Source organism: Megalobrama amblycephala, linkage group LG7 (genome assembly GCF_018812025.1).
Source record: "Megalobrama amblycephala isolate DHTTF-2021 linkage group LG7, ASM1881202v1, whole genome shotgun sequence".
Lineage (NCBI taxonomy): Eukaryota > Metazoa > Chordata > Actinopteri > Cypriniformes > Xenocyprididae > Megalobrama > Megalobrama amblycephala.
In genome coordinates, this window is record NC_063050.1 from 14,838,425 (window position 1) to 14,861,349 (window position 22,925).

Below are 22,925 nucleotides of genomic sequence, written 5' to 3' on the forward strand. Positions count from 1 at the left end.
ACGTTTGCGAGGCAGCGTCGAGCGTCATGATCATCATCACGTCATGTCCCCCATCTAGACTAAACCAAAAGTGAATCAGGGGTGTTTCTGGAACCACAATGGTCGCGTCTGTATTCCTGTCGCTTCAGTATTTGATTACAATCCTTTATATAAAAATTAGCCGAATATAAATGTATATTAACGTGTTGTTTATAACAGTTCTTTAAGGCACAATTATCGCACGGATTGTGCTGCTCCCCTTCACTCCGTTGAGATGGTCGAGTCTCAAAATGGCCGCTGTTGTCCATGTGTTTCGAGCTGACAGAAGAATCTCTATTATTTGAGTCCACGTTGTTTACTTTTGATAACATTGAAGCTAATATAGTTACTTGAGATCTGAAATACAAACGCCTAGTTAATACATTAACTTGTAAGAATGGTAAGTAATTGCATTCTTGTTTATACATTAGATGTCATGCTAGTGAATCCATGTGTTTACATGTAAATCATGTTTCACTGTTAATTGTTTATAATAGTGTTATTTAAACACTAAGTACAGTGACTATGCTCTAAAAAAGACTTGTTTATGGGTTCTGATTACAAATCTATTTGTGTTGCTTTAGTAAGCTGTGTTATTATAATAATGAATGTGTTTATTGTAAAACAGTTGGCCCAAACTCACTAAAATTCATTCTAAGGTCACTAAAATGATCATGTAGTCACTGAATATGGCAGATCTGTATGTTAGTTGTGATCTGTGTGTCTTCAGCCTCACAGAAAGAAGAAATCCTTCATCAATAAGAAGAATGCCGTGTCCTTCCACCTGGTGCACAGAAGTCAGAAAGATCCGCTCGCAGCAGACGAGATGGCACCTCAACATGTCCTTCTGCCTGCTGCCAAGGTAAAACAAACACACTAAACTGGTTTTTCAAGGGCTAAACAGTCACAACATCCAAATATCAGCCTGTGGAGCATGTCACTAAAGTTGCCATCTGTTCCAGCAGGTGGAGGTGGAGAAGAGGAGGGAGGAGCAGCGCAAGTTTGGAGTGTTTTTCGACGATGACTACGATTACCTGCAGCACCTGAGGGAGGCGCCCCAGCCCACGGAGCTGGTCTCCGCCCCTCGCCTCCGCAGAGACGCACGGCCAAAGCCTGCGGAGGAGGAAGAGGACATGGAGGAAGAGGACGTCACCATCCCTGTAAGGCCGAACGGCAGCAGCTCCTCCCTGCAGCTACCAGATTTACATATCTGATAATGTTCTGACACTGATTATATCTTTTATAAATTGCACCGTTAATGTTTTGTGTTGACAGTGAAAACAGGATGGTTTTATAAATAGTTCACATCACAGATATGAATCAGTCTTCATTACTTGTTATTACTAGTCACAAGTAGGTGATGTTACAGGACAAAAATGTATACACATATCTGATATCATCAATATTTTTAGTCAGGGTAGATTATGTTTTCATTCCTGTCAAAAATTAAATATGGTGCTACCCTGACTAAGATCCGTTTTTCTTGAAGAGAAACATTTTAAATATTTAAATTACTACTTAAATTACTTTTAATTACTCATCCTCATGTTGTTCCAAACTAGCAAGACTTCCGTTCATCTTCAGAACACAAATTAAGATATTTTTGATGAAATCTGATAGCTTTCTTTTCCTCCATTTATGCAACTACCACTTTCAAGCCCCAGAAAGGTAGTAAAGACATCATAAAAGTAATCCATACATGTGACCTCAGTTTTATGAAGCAAAGTGAGTGCTTTAAAGAAAAAAACATAAATATATCACTTTATTTACTAAATATTGTTTTTTGCACAATGTTTTTTACCCTGGATTACTTAAATGATGTCTTAACTGCCTTTCTGGGGCTTGAAAGTGGTAGTTGCGTAGACTGTCAATGGAGGAAGAGAAAGCTCACAGATTTCATCAAAAATATCTTAATTTGTGTTCAGAAGATGAAAGAAAGTCTTACGGGTTTGGAATGACATGAGGGTGAGTAATTAATGACAGAAATTCTTTCCTTTAATTTTTTTTGGGTGAACTAACCCTTTAAAAGTGTGGTAATTTTTACTAAAAATATTAGCGCGTCTACAGTGAGGGTGACAACAAACAGTGTTACGGTCCGGTTGTGTCCCTTACAGATGATGAGCGTCTTTACGCTTGTGTTTTTGATGACCTGCTGAAGTTTTATGTTAATGTGTGTTGTTCATGCAGGTGTCCTCGATTAACCTGCCCTCGTCTGTGTTCGCCTCAGAGTTTGAAGAGGAAGTGGGTTTATTAAACAAAGCAGCTCCTGTTTCAGGTGAGTTGGGTGGAGATCAGAATCAGTCCTGCTCATGTCGCTGCAGAAAAACACTTATTTCATTTACTTTATTTGGAATCATACCTCATTAAATTGATCAGAAGTGACAGTAAAGACATTTCAGATGAATGCTGTTCTTTTGAAATTTCTATTCATCAAATATTCCTAAATATAAAAGTATCACGTTTCCATACAAACTTGAAGCAGCTCAGCTGTTTTCAACACTGATAATAATCATAAATGCATCAAATCATCATAGAATGATTTCTGAAGGATCATGTGACACTGAAGACTGGAGTAATGATGCTGAAAATTCAGCTTTGATCACAGGAATAAATTACATTTTAACATATATTACAATAAACAGCTATTTTAAGTTTTCATAAGTTTTTTGATCAAATAAATGCAGACTTGATAAGCAGAAGAGACTTCTTTCAAAAACATTTAAAAATTTCACTGACCCTTTTGACTTTTGAACGGTAGAGATAGGGCTCGTTCACACAGAACACGTCTTTGTGTCTAAAAACGCGAGATGCTGCACAGGAATGTTTTTTTTTTAAAAAGCACAGCACAGAACACGTGTGTCTCAAAAGGTGCTTTTGGGACGTGATGCAATAAAGAAACTGCCAAATACAAATGAGACAGTGTAGTTTTGCATCTTGCTTTCCAGGGCCGCGGTTGGATATGGATCCTGACATTGTTGCTGCGCTGGATGAGGACTTTGATTTTGATGACCCAGAGAACATGCTGGAAGATGACTTTGTCATCAAGGCCAATGACGTCGTGGGTGACACGGGGTAAACCTGACAAATTACAAAAAAATTCAACCAAAAAATGAAACTTCTGTCATCATTAACTCACCCTCATGTCATTTCAAACCTGTAAGACTTTTGTTCATCTTCAGAACACAAATGAAGATCTTTTTAATGAAATCTGAGAGATTTCTGTCCTTCCATAGACAGCTACACAACTGACACTTTAACTCTTCAAAAAGTTCATAAAGAGATTGTAAAACTAATCCATATGAATTGAGCGGTTTAGTCCAATTTTTCTGATGAACAGATTTAATTTAGGCTTTTATTCACACATAAACATAAAAATCACAAACTCTTTTGGACATTTTGAAGTGTCAAAGTGGAAGTCACATAGCTGTCTATGGAGGGACAGAAATCTCTCAGATTTCATTAAAAGGATTTGTGTTTCAAAGAAGAACGAAGGCCTTAAGGGTTTGGAACGACGTGAGTGTGAGTAAATGACTGAATTTTCATTTTTGGGTGAACTATCCCTTTAAATGTTTAATGTGTTTGGTTTTGTTGCTGGTTCTATGTAAATAAAATTGAGTCAGCCTATGAGTGGAATGCTTGAATCTGCATAACCCCGCCTACATCATATGTCATCACCAGTTTCCTTTGTTTTTGGCCTCAGTAATGATGATGATGATGATGATGATGAGTGGGAGGACACGGATGATGAAGGTGATGAGGAAGATTATGACTCAGCGGGTCTGTCAGACGAGGAAGGCGGCCAGAGAGAGTTCATGTTTGGCGACTGCGAGACGAAGAGTCGTTTTACAGAGTACTCGCTCACGTCCTCCGTCATGAGGAGGAACGAACAGCTGACGCTGCTGGACGACCGCTTCGAGAAGGTCAGTCAGCAGATCTTCCACACAGATAATGAGGAACATAAGTGTCTGTTCACATTTTCTGTGTATGTTTGATGCACAACAACACAGCACCTTTTTTCAGCCACAATTTGTTTTTTGTTTTCTTTGTTGGGTAGTTAAAAAAAGTTACCAACCAATGTGATGGTTTTTCTTTTCTATTAAATGTAGTAAACTTTTTTTATCTCATAGTTTGTATATTGCCTTGAACCATGTAAAAATGTACAATTGTTTATTTGTGCTGACCTTGATTATAGTCATGTCATCATATAACAAGCAAAAAAAATGTTTCTTTCTCAGTTGTACAAGCAAAAACACTGAATGACTTAAACCATAAACCTGATTTATTTTTAATGTACACTTCTATAATAAAGCATGATTCCGATGATTGAGTGTTTGTTGTGTTGTTGAATAGTTTTTCGAGCAGTTTGACGATGACGAGATCGGAGCGCTGGATAACGCGGAGCTGGAGGGCTACATTGAACCGGACAGCAAGCGCCTGGAAGAGGTCATCAAAGACTACTTCATTCAGAAAGAGAAAGAGTGAGTGTGTGTGACTGACACACCATCTGTGTGTGTGTGTGTGTGTGAGATCACTCCTCATCACTTTACATGTGTGTGTAGTTATCAGAAACCAGATCAGCTGGGTCCTGCGGAGCTGCCCTCTGTGAGAGAGGAAGACGAGAATGATGAAGATGATGAAGAGGTGGCAATTGATACGATGGTCATAGAGCCGCCTGCGGAGCGCTGGGACTGTGAGACCATCATCAGTGAGTCTGAATCCATACAGTTTATCAGAGCAGTGCACTTTCTGATGCCATGTGAGGATGTGAGTGTATTATTAATTTACAGAGGCTTTTAAAGGGTTAGATCACCCAAAAATGAAAATTCTTCCATTATTTACTCACCCTCATGTCGTTCCACACCCGTAAGACCTTTGTTCATCTTCTGAACACAAATTAAAGGTGCCCTTGATTCAAAAATTGAATTTACCTTGGCATAGTTGAATAACAAGAGTTCAGTACATGGAAAAGACATACAGTGAGTCTCAAACTCCATTGTTTCCTCCTTCTTATATAAATCTCATTTGTTTAAAAGACCTCCGAAGAACAGGCGAATCTCAACATAACACCGACTGTTACGTAACAGTCGGGATCATTAACCCTTTGAGCGGTACGGTCCCACATATGGGATTTTTATTTCAGTGCTCCTGGGCGTACGGTCCCACATATGGGATTTCGAACGTTCAGCGACGTCACATAACTGCCAGATTCAAACTGCGCTTTCACGCTTTTACTGTGAGACGGACGCGCGCAGCTCTTGTCATATATCACAACTATGCAGTGTTTTCAGCCACATAACGTTTCTTTTAAGGTTTCAGACATTTAAATATGCATAAGCACCATTAAAACAATATATTTAGAGTTTATAAAATACACACTGATGTCAGACATCAGTGGAAGGAGCAATAACAATCCATTCATATACAATTTGCCGACATTTATTCATATCAGACACACATAATGGGCCCAAGTAACTATAAAGTTTACTCTATTATTCTTCCAGTTCACCAGCCACTTACTTGCATATATTTTGGGAGAAAATGATGAATTCACCTGCTGTAAATCCGACTGACAGGACTCTGTGAACTGCAGGGCAAACTAAGATGGCGGCGTCCATCTTGCGTTATAGATCAAGATAAAGATCATTTATAAAGGCTTTTAAACGACAAAACACACTCACTTACACATATTTGAGGATCGGAATATCAGATAGTTGATAACATGGAAAGTACGTTTGCAAGGGCAGGCATTAACGTCTGGATCTGTGCACAACTGAATCATCAGACTAGGTAAGCAAGCAATAACAGTGAAAAATGGCAGATGGAGCAACAATAACTGACATGATCCATGATAACATGATATTTTTAGTGATATTTGTAAACTGTCTTTCTAAATGTTTCGTTAGCATGTTGCTAATGTACTGTTAAATGTGGTTAAAGTTACCATCGTTTCTCACTGTATTGAGCCTTCGCTATTTTCATTATTAAACACTTGCAGTCTGTATAATTCATAAACACAACTTCATTCTTTATAAATCTCTCCAACAGTGTGTAATGTTAGCTTTAGCCCGTTAGCCACGGAGCACAATCAAACTCATTCAGAATCAAATGTAAACATCAAAATAAACACTGTACTTACGCGATTAGACATGCTGCATGACGAACACTTTGTAAAGATCCATTTTGAGGGTTATATTAGCTGCGTGAACTTTGTTTATGTTGTTTAAGGCAAGCGCGAGCTCTGTGGGCAGAGAACACGAGCAATTAAAGGGCCAGCAGCCCTGAATCGGCTCATTTATAATGATGCCCCAAAATAGGCAGTTAAAAAAATGAATTAAAAAAATCTATGGGGTATTTTGAGCTGAAAGTTCATAGACACATTCAGGGGACACCTTAGACTTATATTACATCTTTTTTTAAAAAAAGTTCTAGGGCACCTTTAAGATATTTTTAATAAAATCCAATGGCTCAGTTCATGTGACTACAGAGGTTCAACCTTAATGTTATGAAGCGACGAGAATACTTTTTGTGCGCAAAAAAACAAAATAACGACTTTATTCAACAATATCTAGTGATGGGCGATTTCAAAACACTGCAAATATTGCAGTACATAAATGTATATGGTGTAATGGATCACAATTTATCCATAATTTGTACGGACCAGACCCCACGGTTCAGCACACGTGATTCACGGATTAATTGAAAAAGTTTAACCATCATAGAGTGAACGTTTATCATTTGCATGTGTTTATAAGTCTGGCAAATGTACACATTCAAGTGATTTTAAACCATTCCAGCTCAAGGAGACACGAAAGACTCAATTCAGTCTGTGCACACAGCCGCACACATACAGAGAGCCGCAAATACCAGAATGATTCCTCTTTCACATCTCCTGAAAATGATATAGTTTTGAGGATGTTCTGGTGATTCTCATCACAGCAGAGAAATGGACAACAAAAACACTATTTATTTTCATGATCTTCCTCTTCAGTTGTCATTGTACTAATCTGCCATATGATGATATCGTGTCCTCGTAGTTCAGAGCCTGATTACTGAGAGATGCTGGAGTATCAGGGGTTTGAATGATGCTGTAAATCAGGGGTGATTGATCATGTTTATCTTTCTCTCTCAGGCACTTACTCCAACATCTACAACCGGCCCAAACTCATCCAGGACCCTCCAAAGGTGAAGAAACCTTTCTCACATGTCTCATTCGGCCAAGGATATTTCATAATCTGCTATTTCATTACACAGATAAAGAACCCTAGGGTGAAATGCACTGGAAGTTTAATTTCCAATTCAAATCCACATCCATTTTGCATGTGAACCAAATTTAAGATGTGGTTTGAATTACATGTATGAATGTTTTTTCACCTACAGACACAGAAGCAAACATACTATATTTGTAACAATAAGATTTGATCTTGTATTAATCAATTGATCATATCAATCTTAACAAATATTACCCCGCCATATGACCTCATGCAGTTAATGGATTTTTAATGCATTATTCATTGAGTTCATTCATAGTATGTGTGACTAATAATGCTGTTAGCTTGGGTCACACACACAGACCTATGCTGTGTTTACTCTCCATTTACAATAGTTTGCATGCGATGTATCGTGACCAAAATACATTTCAGAGGTCAGTAAGGCAATAGATGTTTGTTCACAGGGATGGATGGGGTTACCAAAGGATTTACAGAAAAATGGCAGATGGAGCAATAATAACTGACATGATCCATGATAACATGATATTTTTAGTGATATTTGTAAACTGTCTTTCTAAATGTTTCGTTAGCATGTTGCTAATGTACTGTTAAATGTGGTTAAAGTTACCATCGTTTCTTACTGTATTCACGGAGACAAGAGAGCCGTCGCTATTTTCATTTTTAAACACTTGCAGTCTGTATAATGCATAAACATAACTTCATTCTTTATAAATCTCTCCAACAGAGTAGCATTAGCCGTTAGCCACGGAGCACTATCAAACTCATTCAAAATCAGAAGTAAACAATATAACAGTATACAATACTCACATAATCTGACGCATGCATGACGAACACTTTGTAAAGATCCATTTTGAGGGTTATATTAGCTGTGTAAACTTTGTTAAGGCACTGTTCAAGGCAAGCGCGAGCTCTGTGGGCGGAGAGCACGGGATTTAAAGGGGCCGCAGCATAAAATCGGCGCGTTTATAATGATGCCCCAAAATAGGCAGTTAAAAAAATTAATAAAAAAAAATCTATGGGGTATTTTGAGCTGAAACTTCACAGACACATTCAGGGGACACCTTAGACTTATATTACATCTTTTAAAAACATAATCTAGGGCACCTTTAAAACACATTAGCTTATAATCACTGATAGACGTGACACGTAATACAAACAGTAGACTAGTGCATGCTGCTTGCAACCCCAAGGTTATGGGTTCAATTTCTAGGGAATGCATGAACTGTTAGCATGTGTATTTTGAATGCAATATAAGTTGGTTTTGATAAAAGCTCTGCCAAATGAATTAATTGTAAATATGTTTGCAGCCCAAGCAGATCCGAGTGTCCAGTAAGACGGGGATTCCTCTGGACGTTCTGGCGAAACGAGGCCCGACGGCTAAACAGGTGGAGAGGATGGAAAGGATAAACGACTCGGACCTGCCCAGAGTCTCGACGCAGCCCCGCTCACGGGACGAGAGCGCAGAGGAGAGGAGAGCCAGGAAACAGGCCATCAAGACCGAGAGGAAGGTGCGTAATCTCACGCGTCATGCTGAAAATTATTTCAGTTTATGTTGTAATTACAGATGATTATCTCTGCGTTATGGCCTGTCCAACATTATTAGCTTGTTGAGGAGACTTGGCATTTTTTTTTTCTTGTTTTACAATAAAGCAAGTGGAAAAATCCATCAGAATAAGAAAGAACAGTATCAGTATTTCTCAAAATGAATAAAAACAGTGGAATGCAATCTCAGAATATTTGCACAAACCCTGCAATACTTAAATATGTTAAATTATACAAATATACTTTATATTTTATCTCACTTTATTAACCAATGTCTTTACTGCTGACCTTCAATGATCTAATTCAAACATACTAATAAGCAAAAATGACTTTAGAAAAAGTGAAAAACATCACATTTCCTTCAGCCTGAGGCTTATTCATTTCACTTTTGTTGTGAAAGAGCTTTTACATTTGCTAAAAATAGAACTTTTTTGTTGTTATTAAATCAATGAAGCTCAGTCCAGGTGAGAAAAGCTAACGTAAAAGTAATGTATTACTTTTCATAAAAAGTAACTAAGTTACTTAGTTACTTTTTAGGGAGTAATACAATGTTGCAATTCATTACTTTTAAAAGTAACTTTCCACAACACTGGCAGCATATATAGCTAAAAAGCACCCTGGCATTCATATTTTCCCCTTCATTGTTTCAGGAGAGGAGGACAGAGAAGAAGGCAAACAAACTGGCTTTCAAACAGGAGAAACAGATGCAGGAGAAACAGATGGTTAATTTAAGAGCAAACGTTCAGGGCCTGAAGCTCTCGTAGGACAGCAGAGACACTCCAGAGACTATCAAAAACACTGCGACACGTTCCCAACACCAGCGGACACTATAGGACCTCACTGAAGACACGTGTGTTGCAGTACATTACATCATTTACCTTACCAGGACTTCCATGTTTTATTCTACTCACGAAGTGTACAAGCAGTTCTAAATGATGTTTATGAATAGTGTTGCCGTGGATACATCATAATGAAAGGAATCTATAGAATCTCTTCTGTTTATCAGGCTCGACTGTTTAAAGGTAAATATATATGTACAAAAATGTAATTAAACCTATTCATCACATTCTAAAAAGTTTATAAAAACACACATACACAGTAAAACACAAGTACTATTTTTTCCATAGAATCCTAACCCCACTTTTAATAAAAAAAACATTATGGGAGGAAAAAAAAAATCAATCACATTTTTACCGGTGGCACAATAATGAACTTAATGCAAACTATCAGCTGCCTGTAAGGACTGATGGCTTATAAAGTGGCTTCTCAGTTCATTATGACGAAATTCTCTTCTCCTCTACCATGTTTAGGCAAAGTGCATAAATGTCATTCACATGATCTGAACAATAAACAGCATTGACCTGAAATTAAAGTTCCTGTTTTCATCTGAATTGAGCTTGAAGATCTGCTACATGACAATGTGCTCCAGTTGTGTCATGAATTGAATTACATCATGTCAGAATTACATTTACAAGTTTCTGAGTTGACAATGTTCATGTTTTTGCTGGAAATTGTAATTGTGAGCTGGAAGTATTTTATAAAAGTTAACTGCATACACTACCATTCAAACATTTGGGGTTGGTAAGATTTTGTAATGTTTTTAAAGGAAGACTCTTATTAAGGCTACGTTGCTGAAAAAGTACATTTTTGTTTGATGTGTCATTTTATTACAGCTCATATCTGCTGCACTTCATATTTAAAAAGAGGATAAATATAGAGGTGAATGAGTGTAGTATTTCACTGTCACTCAACAAAACTGCTGAACGAATGATCCGTTTGGTGTTGTGAGTGTTGCCACAGAAACACAGTTCTTTTGCAATGCCGGTAATTCCGATAAGACGTGAGAGAATGCAACAAATCCAATGATGTGAGTCCCATGACCTGAGCAGCACTTGTAAATGATGCTGTAAATCTTTGTTCAAAGGCCATAGAATATGATTCTGGCCGGCCTGTAGATCAAACTACCACATGTAGCAACAAGTATAAGCATTATGCTGAACTAGTGTCAATTCAACAGAAGTTTCAGTTCAAATAAAGGGAGTGTCAGTAATGAAGACAAATGCCAAACACATGATTTTTCCATTGTGCCATGAACCGGAAAACCTTGGGGGAATTCCATTTCATGATGTCATGTGTGGGCTTGTATTTGTATGAACAGTCCCAACCTGTATCATGTTCCCAGAACATCCCGGCAGCAGGTGCTTTTATTGTCTGTTTGGGACTTTCCTTTACTTCTAGACCTCTGGAAGCAATCCGAAGAGTGCTTTGGGGAGTCTCTAGGGTCCATAAACATTCACAGTATCTCCAGGACTCATCTACAGACAGAGGTTGATGTGCGGACTGTCGTAGCCATTCGACAGGCTGCCCGGCTCATCTTCATTATCTTCATCATCTTCATCGAGCATGTTAGGCCCATATGCACTTTCATTGTCCAAGTCACCTATTCGCACATCCCTGTCACCAGAGGACTGCTCCTCATCGCTGTACATCTCTATTAATGTGGTTTTCTCCTGAGGATCCCCGACCGGTTCGATCTTCACTTTGCTGTCCATGTTCTCCGTCTCCACTTTCAGTACTTTGCACTGGCCTGCTGGTGCTGGGTTGAAAACCTACCAAACCAGAAAGACAATTTACGGTCATTACCCAGCCCTGTGTAGGAATGCTGCTGTAACAAGCTCACGTCAAAGAGACCAGGACCAAACTTATTAAAAACTGGCTAATTAAAGGGATAGTTCACCTAAAAAGATGTTTGGAAGAACACTGGGAACCAAACCACACTGGTCCCATTGACTTTTATCGTAAGGACGTAAAAACACTGATCTTTTGTGTCGCACAGAAGACAGAAAGTCATTGGTCTGGAACCACATGAGGTCAAGTAAATGATCACAAACATTTCATTTTTTGGGTGAACCATCCCTTTAAATCAGAGCTGCGTGCGGTTTACTAGCTCTGATTTGTCAGCCCACATTTGAATGGTGATTTGTGTTTTTTTTTTTTTTTAGCATTATATACTATTCTAGTATTTAGTCATTTTTTTAAAATAGCTTTTATTTTTATATTTTCAGTTTTTATTTTGAATTTTAGTAGTTTTGCAAACAGTTTAGTATGTTCTGCTATATTTTATTTTAGTTTTAGTCATTTTATTACTTCAACTTATTATATTTCAGTTAGTTGCCAAGGTAACGTCTAATTTTCTTAATTTTTATTTTTTACTAATAAGTAATATATTTTATTATATAATATTTTGAAATAGCATTTATTTTTATATTTTCAGTTTTTAAATAAATTTTTGTAATTTCATGTGCTTTTTTCATTTTAATTAGTTTTTTTTTGTTATTTCTATTTAGTTTTAATTTATTTTTTATTATAGTTTTAGTAGTTAATCTTATTTTATTTCAGTTAGTTGCCAAGGTAACAAATCTTTTTTTCTTAAGATTTTTAAAATCCAAGTTTTCGTCTAATATTTACATTTTACTTCAGTTTTATTTCAATTACCAAAAACAATCTAACAATTTTGAAATAGCATTTATTATTATATTTTCAGTTTTTAATTAATTTAAGTTTAAGTTTTTAGTCATTTTGTGTTTTTGTCATTTTTAATTTTTTTTAAATATTTCTATTAAGTTTTATTATATGTTTACATCAGTTTTAGTTTAGTAATTTTAGTACTTCAACTTCAAACTTATTTTTATTTAAGTTTGACCATTTCCCATTTAAGTTTTTCTCGTTTTTCATCTCATATTTATACTTTTTTCATTTCAGCTTTTTTAAATTACTAAAACAACAACAACAACAACAACAAAAAACTAGTTTTATTTAACAATAATAACGCTGATGTTGAGGAGTTGCTTGTTTAAAGTCATTCTTTATCAACTTTATATCAATTCTTTATCAACTTTTCACCAAATGTACAAATTATACAGTCAAAATTCAGAATTATATCTATATTTTAACCGCTTCACTACACTTTACTGTGCTTTTAAACTTTCTGCCTTCATTTTTGAACTGAAATGTCCAAATTTGGAAAGTCTGAACTCAAACTACAAATTGTGACACTGTAGAGCTGTTCATTTCATGAATATTTATGTCTTTTAATGTCTTGCTTAAACTGGATTGTGCACCAGTGATTAAATAAACAGATGACAAAAAATATAGTGATTATGATTTTGTGTAAATTGTTTGTGCAACTATTCTTCAATACAATCCTGCAATTATGTCATAATGTTTTACTGAACAACTTGCACACAAATACTGAGAACAGATCAAACAAAAACTTACCAAAAACTTGGGAAATGCAGTGATAGCATTCTTCTTAATTTCTGAGTTGAATTTCTTCGCTAGCAGCATAATGATGACGGTTATGAAAATCAACGTTGAGGCGACCCCCAGCACTGGATACAGGTACACGGTGAACGATGGATCTGGGTGGAAGAATGAGAAACATCAGTGAATTACATCATCCTAAACTGTGCATGTATTTATTGTTGGGTTTGTTTTTTAATATCCTTCAATATTGCTAGGTTTGTGTTTCATACTTGGTACCCGTGAGCTTGTACAATGTCTGTTTTGTCTCGTGTGTAAACTGCTTTAACTGGAAACCTTATTTATTGGAAGTCAAAAGTTTGGATGCATCTACTAATGACTAATTATGTTAGTTTCAACATTTTGAAATAGGGCTGGGCATTGACCCAAATTTCATGATTTGATTCAATTTCGATTCACAAGCTTGTGATTTCAATTCTATTAGATTTGATATTGGTTAATTTGGATATATAGCAGGTACAGTATGTTTATTTTTCTCAAGGAAAAAAAACCCTTAAAATTAACAATTGATTTGTATACAAACATTTAAATTGCACATACGGCATTTTTTATAATAATGTTATATAACTTTTAATGACGTTATTATGTTTCTACTCCAACTCGTTTTTTTGAAATGTGACTTGTAAACATCAAAGATTTGATTAAAACTTGATGAAACACATTAAAGTAAAAATATAACGAATATGTAATATAGTGCATGTATTTAGCAAATGCTTGTCTCTAGAGTTAATTTTTCTAGCTGTCTATCAAGCTTTTCTGAGGTTCAGCTTGTCTAAAAGCTGATTAATTGAAGTCCTTGAACTCTGCTGTTGTCGAAACCATAATTAAGTGATCACATGAATCATTTCAGTAAGTTGTACTGTATCTTTTAACATACCTTCTGATGTTCACTTGTTTATTTGGTGCTGTAACTAGTAATAAAGCTTAAGAGATGATTATTGGTTCACGTTCCGCTTGATTTGAGGCGCTATGGCGATCCATCACGCCACATTAGAGCGCCAAAACGGCATTTATTGTATGAATTTCTTAATATAATTGACTAATTTGCTAAGACTTTCATATCAAAAGTAACAAAGCTTAATGCGATTCACTGGATAAGAGACTTGCTGCAAATGTTTTCTTCATGCATCACCTGAAAACAGCATAGACTAAAAATTGAAATCGGTTCATAAAAATGGGAATCGATTAAAATCAAGAAAACGGTATTTTTTACATATTTTGAAATAATAGTAAAGTCATAATAGATATGAACTAATAAAATATATGTAAATAAAAACACATATATTTGTCTATATTTCAAGCACTGTTTACAGGGATGCTGTGTTTCCACTATTAGCTGCTGTAGAAATCAGTGGAAGTTTGTTGAAACTGCACTTACAGATACTTATGTCTCCTTCGAAACATTTGCTTCTAGGATTGAGTGGTCTCTGTCCAAACTTTCCTGTCAGATTGACACAGTAAACTCCTCTGTGCTCAGAAAACTCAATGGACGACTCGCATGTTTCATTCTTCATTCCGCAGGTGAAACTCTTCTTACTCTGTGGGGAATAAAACAAGCAATTCACTGAGACTCGCACAGGATTTACAGAAGATGTGTTTGAAGGCATTCAAACAAAGTCTGAAATTAGATTAACAACTAGTTAAAAGAACAATTCACACAAAAATGTACTTAAGATATACACAATCATTCAAATTTTGGGGTCAAATTCAGTGACAAGAAAAAGAATAGATTAATTTAGCAAGGATGCATTAAATTGATCAAAAGTGTCAGTAAATGTTACAAAAGATTTCTATTTCAAATAAATGCTGTTGTTTTGAACTCTATTCATCAAAAACGAAATCCTGAAAAATGTATTGATGTTAATAATAAACAACTAAACTGATTTCAACATAGTATAATCATCATATTAGATTGATTTCTGAATGATCATGTGACACTGAAGACTGAAGCATTTGATCACAGTCACAAATTACATTTTAAAATATCTATACAATACTAAACAGTTTAAAACATTCAAAAATTGTACCAAACCTTAAACTTTTAAACAGTATAGTGTACAAAGCTATCATATGACTTAAGAAGACTTGATATATATGATTAGTCACATGGGCTGCTTTTTTGTGTGAACTATTCGTGTGAGAGGACAGGAAAGTGAATGTTACCTCTTCTGTTTCAATATAGTAATTCAGATCTACAAGGTCCCTCAGAGCCGGCGTGTTTCTGTACAGATGCGGAGGGTTGATGAACTGGACGTGAAGTTTACCATCTTTAGGAGAAAGTTCAACCTCAGGAAAATCCAAATAACCTGAACACACAAAAGTACTGTTAGATCATACCGTGTGTGTTTGCTATGATAGCTGATATTTCAGAGTTCAACCAATAATACAGGCTAAACATACACTTTATTTTGCTGTCAGCTTCTGCAGTGAAGCTGAAAATAGCTGATTCGCATAGATCTGACTCCAGTCCTCCCCGCACGGCCCTCACAGTGACAAAGTAGCGATTGAATGCTGGTCTAGACAGCATACTGGATATGTTTAAACTTAGATTTTGTGTGGTCTCACTTTCCCTGGAACACAAATAAATAATAACAGTAAGCTCATGATAGCAGAAAAAACTTTTTCAAACTACAAATGAACAGCCTTACTGCTTTGACTAATACTGTAAAAGGATTCTGCAGTCATTTAATCAAGCTAAAATACACATTTAAAGACAATAAAAGGCTCTTGGTTGCTGTGAAAGATTGAAGCTGTTGTTGTAGGGGTTTTATTCAGATAATTTACCTTCCAGTGGAATATGTCACCTCCACAAAGAAGTATACGTCCCGACTCTGGTCAGGATATTCCCATCGTGCTTCAACTCCATAGTTGTCACAATGTATGGTCACGTTAGCAGGAGGAGGCGGGCGACTCACGGCTAAAAGAGAGTTAATCATATTAGAGTCTGAACACCTGATTTTCATGAATATTACATTTCTTATTATGCTAAGTTTAACAATGCTCATAACTTCTGTTCAGAGTAGGGACAAAATCCTATGAATACTGTCACAGATGTGGGTAAAATATCAGAAAACATAATAACATGTTGTATAATGAAAATTCAGCCTGTTTTTAGATTTTTTTGCATTGTAACATAATTCTCAAGACAACTGTACACATTTAATTGTCAGTAAACTACAGTAAAGTTAAAGTAATAAAATTCTCATTTGCATTACTATGATGCAAAAAAGTGATATATTTAAATATTCAATTATTTTCGTTAAGTACATTATATAGTAAATTGTATATTAAGTATACATCATGGTAGTATTTGTTTTACTGAATATGCACAACAAACATTCAAACGTTTGGGGTTGGTACAGTAAAAAAATACAGTAAAAACTGTAATATTAAGAAATATTCTTACAATCTAAAAGTTACTTTTTTTATTTGAATATATGTTCAAATGTAATGTCTTTGATGCTCAAGAAACATTAATTATTATTATCAATGTTGATTCATATTTGTGTGGAAACCATGATACATTCTTTTCAGGATTCTTTGATGAATATGAAGTTCAAAAGAACAGCATTTATTTGAAATATTAATCTTTTGTAACATTTTAAATGTATTTACTATCACTTTTTATCAATTTATTGTGTCCTTGCCGAATAAAAGTACTAAATTGTTTGAAAACTTTTTTTTACTGCCCCCCCCCAAACTTTTGAATTTATATATATATATATATATATATATATATACACAGTACAGTCCAAAAGTTTGGAACCACTAAGATTTTTAATGTTTTTAAAAGAAGTTTCGTCTGCTCACCAAGGCTACATTTATTTAATTAAAAATACAGTAAAAAACAGTAATATTGTGAAATATTATTACAATTTAAAATAACTGTTTTCTATTTGAATATATTTCACAAAGTAATTTATTCCTGTGATGCAATGCTGAATTTTCAGCATCATTACTCCAGTCTTCAGTGTCACATGATCCTTCAGAAATCATTCTAATATGCTGATCTGCTGCTCAAGAAACATTTAATGTGTACAATTGTACAAAATATTTGTGTACAATATTTTTTGTCAGGATTATTTGATGAATAGAAAGTTCAAAAGAACAGTGTTTATCTGAAATCTAATCTTTTGTAACATTATAAATGTCTTTACTGCCACTTTTGATTGATTTAATGCATCCTTGCTGAATAAAAGTATTCATTTCTTTCATTTCTTTTCAAAAAAATAAAAATAAAAATTCTTACTGACCCCAAACTTTTGAACGGTAGTGTATAATGCTACAGAAGCTTTGTATTTCAGATAAATGCTGTTCTTTTGAACTTTCTATTCATCAAGGAATCCTGAAAAAAAAGTACACAACTGTTTTCAACATTGAAAATAATCATAAATGTTTCTTGAGCAGCAGATCAGCATATTAGAATGATTTCTGAAGGATCATGTGACACTGAAGACTGGAGTAACGATGCTGAAAATTCAGCTTTGCATCACAGGAATAAATTACTTTGTCAAATATATTTAAATAGTACACAGTTATTTTAAATTGTAATAATATTTCACAATATTACTGTTTTTTACTGTATTTTTAATTAAATAAATGTAGCCTTGGTGAGCAGACGAAACTTCTTTTAAAAACATTAAAAATCTTCCAAACTTTTAAAAATGGTTCCAAACTTTTGGACTGTACTGTATATATATATATATATATATATATATATATATATATATATATATATATATATATATATATATATATATATATTCTTTTTTTTCCAGAAAATATTATTTTCATTACTGTATAACAGTAGCAAAGAGGCTGATTTTTGTGAGCTGCCAATACTTTTTATATAAAAATAATGTTGCAATAACAAAAACAGGCTTAATTTGCTTCATGTACACAAACTATACGTTCTTATTTTTTACCTAAACAGCCACAGTTACAATAATTCCTTTTGTATTGGTTCAGACTGACCAGACATGACACAACAATGACTTCCAGCGGTTTGCGCTGGATGACTGTTGGTGTTTGGGATGGTATGAACAAGTCTTTACAGGCTCCACGCCCCCATGTGACCCTTCCCAGTGTTCGCTCTCTTCAGGTCCTCATGATAAACACAAGCCGAATCAAAAACTGTCTTCTCTTTCCTCTGGCTCTACCATCTAAACACCCACTCACACACACGCTCACACTTGCCGTATGCTATCACATGACACCATTTAACCTGTCATGCACACTATTATTCCCGTCGATCATGCTAGTTTCTGTCTGCTGCCGCGTGTGATGTTAACCGTATAACCTTTGGACTTTGCACTGCAAATGCCTTCAGATGTGTTTTAAAAACCTATAAAGTCAACATTTGATAGCTGTAATATGACATATTTATGAGTATTTAGCATTTAAAAATGCTGGGAAGACGTTTTATTCTCCTGATATTTTTCTTCTCTATCTTAAAGGATTAGTTCAGTTCAGAATTAATATTTCCTGATAATTTACTCACCCCCATGTTATCCAAGATGTTTATGTCTTTCTTTCTTCAGTTGAAAAGAAATTAAGGTTTTTGAGGAAAACATTTCAGGATTTTTCTCCATATAGTGGACTTCAACAGTTACCAACAGGTTGAAGGTCTAAATGTCAGTTTCAGTGCAGCTTCAAAGAGCTCTACATGATCCCAGACGAGGAATAAGAGTCTTATCTAGAGAAACAATCAGTCATTTTCTAAAAAAAATATAAACTGTGTACTTTTTAACCACAAATGCTCATCTTGCACTGCTCTGCGATGCGCCACGCATTACGTAATCATGTCGGAAAGGACATGCGTTGACGTAGGCTGAAGTACCGATCCAGTGCCTACAAAGTGAAGACTAAGTCAAATGCCCTTTCCAAAAAAAGGTAAAACAACAATGTAGGATGATTTTGAAGTTGGAGGAGAAAATGAGATGGAGATTTTCGCCCTACCGCGGTACTTCCGCCTACGTCACACATGACCTTTCCAATGTGATTACGTAATACGTGGCGGATCACAGAGCAGCACAACCAGCATTTGTGGTTAAAAAGTATATACATTTTTTTTTAGAAAATGACCGATAGATTCAGTAGATAAGACCATTATTCCTCATCTGGGATCATGTAGAGCTCTTTGAAGCTGCACTAAAACTGACATTTTGACCTTTAACCGTTTGGAACCCACTGAAGTCCACTATATGGAGAAAAATACTGGAATGTTTTCCTCAAAAACCTTAATTTCTTTTCGACTGAAGAAAGACAGACATGAACATCTTGGGTGACATGAGGGTGAGTAAATTATCGGGAAATTTTAATTCTGAAGAGAACTAATCCTTTAACTTGTCTTTTATGTTGTCAGATACAGGTTATGTTGTGAGAACAAAGAAAACTTTAATGGAGTTAATGATGAAAATGCAGCTTTACATCACAGAAATAAATTACATTTTAAAATATATACAAATAGAAAACAGTTATTTTAAATTGCAATAACATTTCAAATTTTTTACTGTTTTCACAGTATTTTTGATCAAATAAATAAATGCAGCCTTGGTGAGCAGAAGAGATTTTTTCAAAACATCTTACCAACCCCAAACTCGATAACGTGTGTGTATATATATATATATATATATATATATATATATATATATATATATATACATATAGTACAGTCCAAAAGTTTGGAACCACTAAGATTTTTAATGTTTTTAAAAGAAGTTTCTTCTGCTCACCAAGGCTACATTTATTTAATTAAAAATACAGTAAAAAACAGTAATATTGTGAAATATTATTACAATTTAAAATAACTGTTTTCTATTTGAATATATTTCACAAAGTAATTTATTCCTGTGATGGCAAAGCTGAATTTTCAGCATCATTACTCCAGTCTTCAGTGTCACATGATCCTTCAGAAATCATTCTAATATGCTGATCTGCTGCTCAAGAAACATTTAATGTGTACAATTGTACAAAATATTTGTGTACAATTTTTTTTTTCAGGATTATTTGATGAATAGAAAGTTCAAAAGAACAGTGTTTATCTGAAATCTAATCTTTTGTAACATTATAAATGTCTTTACTGCCACTTTTGATTAATTTAATGCATCCTTGCTGAATAAAAGTATTTATTTCTTCCATTTCTTTTCAAAAAAATAAAAAAACTTTTGAACGGTAGTGTATAATGCTACAGAAGCTTTGTATTTCAGATAAATGCTGTTCTTTTGAACTTTCTATTCATCAAGGAATCCTGAAAAAAAAAGTACACAACTGTTTTCAACATTGAAAATAATCATAAATGTTTATTGAGCAGCAAATGATCATATTAGAATGATTTCTGAAGGATCATGTGACACTGAAGACAGGAGTAACGATGCTGAAAATTCAGCTTTGCATCACAGGAATAAATTACTTTGTCAATAATATTTAAATAGTACACAGTTATTTTAAATTGTAATAATATTTCACAAAATTACTGTTTTTTACTGTATTTTTAATTAAATAAATGTAGCCTTGGTGAGCAGACGAAACTTCTTTTAAAAACATTAAAAATCTTAGTGGTTCCAAACTTTTGGACTGTACTGTATATATATATATATATATATATATATATATATATATATATATATATATATATATATATATATATTTATGTTTTTATGAATGACTTGATTGGCGTCATCATTCAGTCACTTGTCACGTGTGCTATTGTAATGAAGCTCTCAAACTGGTTTTCCCAGTTCTGGCTGTTGACCAATAACTATTACTAGCTGTACCATAACTGAGGAGAAATGTGACGGGAACACAAACATATCCACCCATTTCTCTCAGCACTGTTGTTATTTTCTGAGAAATCACAGAATAGAACAAGATCCGTGGTGTCAATCACAGTCTGTCTTCATTACATAAGAAAGACTTCAACTTCCTTAAAACTGTCAGAACTTGTGAAAACTACAAATCCCCATCCAAAACATCTCACATTACAACAAAGTTGCAACAAGCTGTTCCTCTTTCAATGGTGTTCAAATTTGGTTCATATTGCGTTGTCTAAAAATGAGATCTCTTTGTGTATAGAATCATTTTCTCAATCTAAACGGACACATTTTACACCTGCCATCTGCCACACATTTATCACATCAGCATCTTCTAATCAGACTAATTTATCGAGTCAATCAGATTAATTCACAAGTCAGCTGTGATAAGCTTGAAATTTGACCTGTTTTATGGATTTAGATAATGTGTAGAGTACAGTATGTCTGTCATGATTGTATTTCTGGCCAGATGTCTCATTAGTGAAGCACACATTAAACCATCATGCATGACAGGAATATGTGAAATGTTCAAATGTGAAAAGAGACGTGTTTGCGTCCCTCTCGGATGAGTTCTGATACACTTGTGTTCAGGATTAATCTCAAGTGTGAGTGCAATAAAAACAGGGCCCACGCCAGCCCTTTGGACCACACCAGCACATAAAACAATGCTCTTATTCTTATCATCATGTTAAACAACACTGTAAAAACAGCTCCAAGAGCAAAGACCGAATTGAGATTTCAATATGGGTTTTTCCTATGATCCTGAATACAGGCATGATGCCATTTACAGGCAACTGGAAGAAACCAACACAAAAGGCATATGTGTTCTTGCTGGTTTAGAGATAAGAATATGTATAAATGTACATAATTCCTTATATATACACTGCATTAACATACATTTCTATCAGTTCTTGCAGTACCTGGGAATCGAACCCCTGACCTTTGCATTGCAAGAGCCATACTCTACTCAGTTTGAGCCACAAGACTGCCATTAGATTAAAAAAATAGGTTTCTAAAATTAAAGTACTATAAATAATCATTAAATTAAAATAAACATTTCTAGCAAACATTTCTAGTGGCATTGAATGGGTTTGCTTGTTTTCCCCAAAAATCTCTCTCTCTCTCTCTCTCTCTCTCTCTCTCTCTCTATATATATATATATATATATATATATATATGTATATAAAAAAAAAATAATAATAATATATATATATATATATATATATATATATATATATATATATATATATATATATATATATATATATATATATATGGATTTTTGGGGAAAACAAGCAATAATAACAAATATTATTGCAAATATAATAACAAATATTTTACGGATAAATGTTTAAAATATTTAAACATTTTAAACAATACAAGCTAATATATAAAAATACTATTAATAAGATACTAATAAAATAAATGTAATAAACTCATCTTACCCTCTGAGGCGGATTTCTGGAATAAGATCAAGACAGTGACACTGATATAGATCTGTATCCGCATTATTGCCAGCGAGTTTTAATACAGTTTTCACATAGTATATTTTCTAGTGAACAAAAAAGTTAATCCTTTCGAAATGATTGCTCTTCAAGTGAAGTAAATCCCATTTTTGGTAAGATCCGTATACTAGAGTAAGTCAGAGTAAGATGAGACAGAGTGGGTGAGCAGCGCGTGCGGTTCCAAGGAAGCGGCGCTCTTCAGGGAAATGACGTGCATCTGCGCACTCCCTCAGACACACAAAGGTGTTTACTGTAGCTACAGGTAACTCACTCCCACCGAGCGCTGCTTTTGTTAAGGCTTGACTCAGACTTGACTCATACTCAACTGAATTAATTCACAGTGATGAAGGAGAATCATCTAGAGCGGGTTTATTCATTCACTCGCGTTTAATTTTAAAAGGAGAAGATTTTCATCACCTTCGTCTAATGTATAGCCTATATGTAGGATCAGATCATTTTAATGGGATAGTGCCCTCTAACGTTAAATGATTATATTA

The 22,925-nt window shown here is 34.7% G+C and overlaps 3 protein-coding genes across 6 annotated transcripts in view; 1 reads left to right on the plus strand and 2 right to left on the minus strand.

The window, feature by feature from the left end:
* Nucleotides 1-22,925, minus strand: part of LOC125271747 (NACHT, LRR and PYD domains-containing protein 12-like) — a 1,137,836-nt gene that overhangs the window by 1,050,402 nt on the left and 64,509 nt on the right. The gene's annotated exons all lie outside the window — the stretch shown is intronic.
* ltv1 (LTV1 ribosome biogenesis factor) lies at nucleotides 140-10,156 on the plus strand. Of its 2 annotated transcripts, none has more exons than XM_048196003.1 (11): nucleotides 140-418; nucleotides 749-880; nucleotides 984-1,178; nucleotides 2,206-2,293; nucleotides 2,964-3,090; nucleotides 3,719-3,938; nucleotides 4,369-4,496; nucleotides 4,578-4,723; nucleotides 7,148-7,200; nucleotides 8,555-8,755; nucleotides 9,440-10,156. In XM_048196003.1, the coding sequence occupies exons 1-11, from the start codon at nucleotides 416-418 to the stop codon at nucleotides 9,551-9,553; spliced, it is 1,407 nt and encodes a 468-aa protein (XP_048051960.1). In that variant the 5' UTR covers nucleotides 140-415; the 3' UTR covers nucleotides 9,554-10,156. The 2 variants fall into 2 exon arrangements, with proteins under 2 accessions (XP_048051960.1, XP_048051959.1); XM_048196002.1 differs by having other exon boundaries at nucleotides 144-418; nucleotides 981-1,178.
* Nucleotides 9,774-22,657, minus strand: ifngr1 (interferon gamma receptor 1). The gene is made up of 7 exons (XM_048196021.1): nucleotides 22,369-22,657; nucleotides 15,897-16,029; nucleotides 15,513-15,682; nucleotides 15,276-15,418; nucleotides 14,491-14,650; nucleotides 13,068-13,210; nucleotides 9,774-11,398 (listed from the first exon to the last, which is right to left on the minus strand). Exons 1-7 carry the CDS (start codon nucleotides 22,430-22,432, stop codon nucleotides 11,105-11,107), a joined length of 1,107 nt encoding a protein of 368 aa, XP_048051978.1. The 5' UTR covers nucleotides 22,433-22,657; the 3' UTR covers nucleotides 9,774-11,104.

Excerpts from the sequence above, each read along its gene's own strand:
- ifngr1 (XM_048196021.1), bottom strand. The coding sequence starts at position 22,432 with ATGCGGATACAGATCTATATCAGTGTCACTGTCTTGATCTTATTCCAG. Across the intron at positions 14,651-15,275 it reads ACTATATTGAAACAGAAGAG|AGTAAGAAGAGTTTCACCTG; the intron begins GTAACATTCACT and ends TATTCCCCACAG. Across the intron at positions 11,399-13,067 it reads CTGCATTTCCCAAGTTTTTG|GTTTTCAACCCAGCACCAGC; the intron begins GTAAGTTTTTGT and ends CTGGTTTGGTAG.
- ltv1 (XM_048196002.1), top strand. Across the intron at positions 881-980 it reads TCCTTCTGCCTGCTGCCAAG|CAGGTGGAGGTGGAGAAGAG; the intron begins GTAAAACAAACA and ends CATCTGTTCCAG. Across the intron at positions 4,724-7,147 it reads GGACTGTGAGACCATCATCA|GCACTTACTCCAACATCTAC; the intron begins GTGAGTCTGAAT and ends TTTCTCTCTCAG.